Here is a 6,905-nt window from a genome sequence, read left to right on the forward strand (position 1 = left end):
TAATTTTAATTATTTACATACATAATTATTATTGTTCATTGTTGTTTTAAGCCATATTTACAAAAAAAGACACAAAAAATATGTAAATAAATATGAAATATTTACATTAAAATATTTTTTAATAAAAAATTTAAATATTTTTATTGTTGAAAATGTAGCTCAGTTCTTTTGAAAAACAGTTCGGTAAATTTAAATTTAAATCAATTCAATGACTTTAAATTACAAAACTATCTTATTTAAAATTTAAGTATAATTTAATTTAATATGGAAGTATAGTTTCATTATATATTTTTGACACCGTACTAAAATGATTCGCTTTGTTTTTATTTTTCCAGAAACACAAATGAAGTGTTTTAATATCTTATTGAAAATATTGTGTTCATAAGAAGAACTTTAAAAAAATCTCTCGAAAGGCATAAAAAGCATGTTTTATTGATTTTATCATTCAGTTTATAACACATCGAATTATTAGTCGTAGACTCGCTCTCTAAGACCATATATATAATAGATCAAAATATAAATTTTATACAAGAGGTATTTTTAGTAATCGGGCTATAACAGCCCCTACCCGAATATATAATTTCTTTCAGAAAATTACATTAACGCTGATACATGTTTTACAAGTGAATGTAAACGGATTCAATGACGATCGGTTCATAACTAACCCTGCCCTCATATTAGATCCCCTTAAGAGAAAGACTTTAGCTTTTATCACTCACGTCAGTATGAGCGATTTTTGATAGAATTAAAAAAAAATAATAACTGCTTCATTATATTCGGAGGAGCTTGTTTCATTATTGACCAAATCTGTCATCGGAGGCTCTTTTCCGAAAATCACGCTGACGTTCATATTAAATAATCTGAAAATAGTCTAATCTATACCTTTCGAAAATTATTGCTGTAGGATATCATACGACCGGCTATACCCTTATACTATATTATTTTTATAGAAAAACACTTTTATTGATAATAATATAATCTTTAAGGTTATATCAAGTGTAAAAATCTCTTGTTGTTTTATAATTAAATCATTTACAATACAGTTTTAATGATAAATATTCATAATATAAATAGTTATATTATAGTATATAAATAGTTGTATTATAGTATATAAATAAATAGTTATATTATAGTATAAAATATTGTCTTTTTTATGCAATATCTTAATCTTTACATAAAAAAACAATAGATTTAATGACGATCATATAAATACAAACAAATACTAACTAACTGTCTCTTTCATGCGGGAGTACAATCTATAACTGAGATTCGAATAAAAACTAAAGACCTCAATATTCAATAGTTACAAAAAAATAAAAGAAACAAATATCGAAACAATGAAATTTTTAATAAGCAGACATACCGCCGGTGTATAGTAACCACAACAAAAGATCACGACATGTGTGGAATTTATCTGTAAACAAACAGGTTTCAAAATTTGATTTAATAAGGGTTTTGTGAATGAATAAAATCATATGAAAAACATAAAAAATTATTCTCGAACTGTCGGTGCTATATATATTAGCTGTAAGCTATGTGTTATGTGCTATAAATGTATGTATGCATGAATATTAGCCCTAATTTTCTTGCGAAAGATTTAATAAAATCATGTAATATAATTTTTCAACATATCACATATCAATTGATTTCATAGAGATAAGAGGTTAAATATTTTAGAATTTTAGTACAACAAATGATGAAAAAGTATAATAAAATTGAAATATATTTTAACATTACCAAAAATTAAAGATTTTACAATACAATATATACAAGAAGTAATAGTGTAATATTCGACTATGCCGAATCTTACATACCTACCATAAAACAATATGACGTAAATGGAATGATCCCTTATGATATTTGAAATAGGGCATAAGTCAATTATTCGGATTAACAAAATAATAAATTTAAAAAACAAGATACTTTTTTCTAACTTTCAAGCCATGAACCATCCATCAGGGTCAATTATAAAGTCATTTTTTGATTTGGCCTGTATGAAACTTATTTATTTCGAATTTCATCTCTATACTCGCTTTTTTAAAACAGTTATGGCTGTTAAAGCTGTTTTTTGGAAACCATTTATATGGAAAATGTACGATAACGTGGACCGATATTGCCTTTTCAATACCAAATACCTTACCTATAAGAAATATTTCTGTAAATTTTTAACTCTCTAGCTCTTTTCGTTCGAGATCTATCGTGCTTTCAACAGGCAGACATATGGACGGACAGACAGGAAGACATATCTATATCGTCTTAGAATTTCATAGGGACCCAGGTGTGCTACAAGCGGAACGACCAAATTAATATACCATCATCTTTTTTATGATGGGTATAAAAATGGGCATAATGCCTATGTTAAGAAGTACAAAAAGACAAAATATTAAAAAAATACAATAATAATTTTTTAAAAAAATTTATTGAGGTATTTATTATAAACTAACAGATACAAACTGCTTCATCTCGGCACAAGGCAAAATGCTGACAACATAAAACATAAACTAACATTTGTTACACACATTATGACGATAAAAAACTACTATATGGCTGTAAGTCTTTTATCGACCAAAAATATATTTTTAATTTATGTTAATGTTACTTTGTCTTAAACAATTAAATAGTTATTTTTTTTAATATGTTAACTGTTAATAGACGAAGAAGTCGGTGAATTGTATGTATTGTGTAAAAAAAGACAAATGTGTTAAAATACAATAAAATGTAATGCTAGTTGGCACATTTTATTGACAGAAACTATAATTTGCAGTAATTATATTTATCAAAGTTTTATAAATATCAATAAAATTAAGCCATGTTTCAAAACCGTAAAAACCCAGTTATAAAAACAGTAGTTTCAAACTCACTCAATAAATATCATTATAATGTATAACTGCAAATAATTCACCAAGATGTTTCCATATTAGACTTTTCTCAAACTGCAGTTTTAGATGCAAAAATTTCTAAAAATTCCGACATTTTATTACATAAAATAACATACATAGTAATAAATAAGCGCCATAAAATTTAAATTAATAGCCATATAATTTGATCGTTATGAATTGAAGCAAATTAACAATATTTTTTATTTCTTTAAACAAATCTTGAATTTCAACAATAAATGTGTATGTATAGGTAATACCTATAGGTATTTCTTAATCGACTATACATACAGCGTATCAGAAATATAAAAACTCAGCTAAATCTTAAAGTTGAAATCCCCAAGTTATGTTATTACTTTACTCCATTGAATATTTTTAACAAAATCCACAAAAATCGTTTAAGCTAAATTTTATTAATTTACAAAAGCCTAAAGTCATACTATATTCACACAAAACGGTTAATTAAAATCGCTTTTAATAAAGTTCCAATGAATAATTTTTGAATTTTGAATAAGTGTAGTGTATACAAAGAAATGTTTTTTTTAACAGATTATTAAAAATTTTTAACTAAATGTAACATAAATACTTTTATAGTGAGTTATTTTACTTTGTAATTTTGTGTATATTTTATCACATCATATAGCTCATTTTCTAAAAGACATAAAATATATGCCTAAAATCCATATACTTATATTTATTCTGGAAACTTACCAGACCCTTAAACGGTATATCCATTACCGTCCGTCTGTTGAAAACAGGAGGCCAACATTTTTTAAAAATGCTTAAATAATCTTAAAATGAAACAATATTGATGAAAAATGGTATTTATGAGGATCGGTTCTATATAACCCTTTTAAAAAAATAGACTATAGTAAAAAATTTGTAAAAAAAAATAATCAAAAGAAGCAACCGTATACATGAATTTACATTTGGAGAGAACCTATAACAAACATTACTCATTAAAATACAAATTGACCCTATCCACATACACAGAAACAAAAATTTACATATATAAATACTGCAAAATATGGCGTAAATATGAATAAATTTTGTTATTGTGCAGCAAACAAAAATTGTATTTCACAATATAGATATTTTCGTTTAGTAAATAGTTAATATGATGAAATTTCTTCATATTTACCAATATCGTTTCGTTTTTTAGGGGTGGTAAAATAACTAATATTATTGAGGTAATTAATTTAAATAATCATACTCTGCACTACTACAGTGGAGAGGGTATTATGCGTTTGTATTAATGTTTGTAACACCCAAAAATATTAGTCCTACACCCACCTTAAGGTATACCAATCGGCTCAGAACCACTTTCTATTTTAAGATAGTTGGATGCAATTTGACACATACTCATTTTTTACAATTACGAAGCCTTTTTGGTTAAAATCGGTTTATTATTTCTTAATAAACCGCCAGAATAAAGCCTATTAACTCATAAATATGTTAAATGTTCTTATGTCACTTCACTCGGCATGCTCATTTTTTTAAACAATGACAAAGCTTTTTTGGTTAAAATCGGTTAATTATTTCTTATACGCAGCATACAAACGTACCACCCAAATAAGGCTTCTGAGCTCGAAAATATATTAAATGTTATTAAGTCTTCATACTGCCTACTAATATTTAAAAGTATATAACATTTATGAAAATACCTTTCATATCAACAAATGTTTACAATAATTCTGAATAAGATAAAAACTAAATAAGTATTTAATACTTTAATATTAAAAAAAAAAAACATTTTTAACATAATCACTAAGAGCTCCCAATACCTAAAAATGATTTAGATTTTTTTTTTTTAATTTTGGTGTTAGTAATTGTATTATTATTTATTTTCTGTAAGTGGACGTTGTATATAAGGATCATTTTCAAATTAAATTTAACTGTAAATCGTTATATCGTCTTTTTCAAACAAGATGTCTCCTATTAATTTTGCGAACCCAAGTTATTTACTATAGTCAACTAAATATATATAATATGAATAAAAACTCAATACCAATATATTTTTAATAATAGTTTTTTATTGTGATATGAATAAATTAATTATATCAATGTGTATATACAAAACATTAAATGTCGATAGAAAGAAGATCAATTGTAAAAATAGTTTTAAGAAAATTTAGGGAAAAAATGGCACTATCTATTCAAATAAGTGGATTGCCAACTTATTTCTTTTGAGCAGGTAAGTACTTGTTGTGTGGAGCTTCAACACCAAAGCTTACGGTAGAAGCTGAACCTTGGTTACCTTGGAAAGATTGTTGTACGAAAGTTTGTTGGTTGTTGCTAGCAGATTGTACAAAGTTGGAATTGCCGCCGAAAGAACCACTGGAAAATACAGGAACATTGTTTGAGCCACTGCCGAAAACGGGACCAACAGAACCAACCTTAACGGGACTACCACCAATGACGGAGGTAACGGGAGCAACACCTTCATCCGAAATGCGGGTAGAACCACCCAAAGCATCGTATTGGGCTTGGATTTCTTGCTGAGCACGGTTGGCTTCTTCTTGGGTCTTGTACTTGATGAAGTAAACTTCAGGTTTGTGGGCCTTTTGTTCGGTTTGTACAGCAGACAATTGATTTTGGATGTTGGCGAGGTCGGGTTTCTTGGACAATACATAGATGACAGTCTTTTCTTCGTTGGAAGCTTGAGCACGTTTTAGAGCATCCAAATTAAGTTTCAAGTTTTGGCTTGGGGCCTTAATAAATACAATGCGGTAGTTCTTGCGAATAGGACCAGCTTCAGCACCTAGATCGCCTCCAATTTCTTCGGTTTCCTCAGGAGCAGAGTGAATGAAAATATCCTTGGAGACAATGGTTTGTTGTTGAGGTTGATAATTGTACTGGGATGAAGATAAAGCAGGAGCAGAAGGAGCATAAACAGCTGATTGTTGCACAGGAGCAACATATTGAGGAGCTGGGCCAACAAATTGAGGAGCAGCCGGGGAATACTGTTGTACAGGAGCAACAAATTGAGGAGGGGATACATCAATAGGCTGAGGAGCAAATTGAGGAGGTGGTACTGAACCGACAAAGTTTTGCTTGATTTGCTGGCTTTGAGACTGAACATTGAATGAGGTCAATGGGGGAGCTTGCTGGGCAGAGTAAATGACATTGTTACTTACTGGTGCTGAGGGAAAGAATGATTGTTTAACAACAGATTTTGGTTGTTGATAGTTGTAGCCAGGCTTAGCTGCTGCACTAGCTACCAAAGCCAAACACTATATTAGGTAAATGGTAGATAAAAGAAAATGTTCTTAAAAGTTCCTTTTGTTTATGTATCATTAGACACACTTACCATAATTGTTAAAAATGTATTCATTTTGATTATTTTGTTATTCCTCAACTTGTTGATTAAATGAAATATATTGTTTAACTGATGTCATATCCAGAGCATCCCAACACTTTTATACGATTTGAATATCGTTTTACCACACACCAACAAATATTCAACTAACAGCATCACTGTAACTTATTTGCCTCAAAAATTATCACAAAACTATCAAATGTAGATGACAATGACCAATCATGTTGATGTAACATTTTTCAAATCATAATACCTCTTATGTTTTTGTGGGAATTGCAAAACTTTATTTTTATACGTTTTATTTACTCCAATATGCATAAACATATGAACAAATACACACAAATATGTACATATGTAGGCAAAACTTGTCTCCTATGAATAATTTTAAAATGTTACGATATTATTTATATTAGGAATTTAGTTAACGTTTGTTTTTATTTCATAAATAATTTAATTTTTATTCACATATTTTATGGACCTAGTTTATATAGGAAGCTGTGTTTTAACAATAACCAATTATCTACATCAAATAAGATCCAGATCTTATGATAGATCCAGTGCTCCAAATAAGATATCAAAAAACCGATTAACTTTACACTAAGAATGCTTTATAATGATATCACTTAGAATAAGCGATTGTCTTTTAAAAAGCTGTTCCACTTGTGTGCATACTTAAAGAAAAATGTTGGTATATGATCTTTTGTAGACGA

General features: G+C 28.3%; 1 protein-coding gene across 2 annotated transcripts; it reads right to left on the reverse strand.

Annotated features, from left to right (window-relative positions):
- Positions 1-4,955: 4,955 nt before the first annotated feature.
- LOC111675801 lies at positions 4,956-6,220 on the reverse strand. Of its 2 annotated transcripts, XM_046949790.1 has the most exons (3): positions 6,187-6,220; positions 6,014-6,109; positions 4,956-5,950 (listed from the first exon to the last, which is right to left on the reverse strand). In XM_046949790.1, the coding sequence occupies exons 1-3, from the start codon at positions 6,208-6,210 to the stop codon at positions 5,054-5,056; spliced, it is 1,017 nt and encodes a 338-aa protein (XP_046805746.1). In that variant the 5' UTR covers positions 6,211-6,220; the 3' UTR covers positions 4,956-5,053. The 2 variants fall into 2 exon arrangements, with proteins under 2 accessions (XP_046805746.1, XP_023292410.2); XM_023436642.2 differs by having other exon boundaries at positions 4,956-6,109.
- Positions 6,221-6,905: the final 685 nt, after the last annotated feature.

This window comes from Lucilia cuprina, chromosome 4 (genome assembly GCF_022045245.1).
Source record: "Lucilia cuprina isolate Lc7/37 chromosome 4, ASM2204524v1, whole genome shotgun sequence".
Taxonomy (NCBI): domain Eukaryota; kingdom Metazoa; phylum Arthropoda; class Insecta; order Diptera; family Calliphoridae; genus Lucilia; species Lucilia cuprina.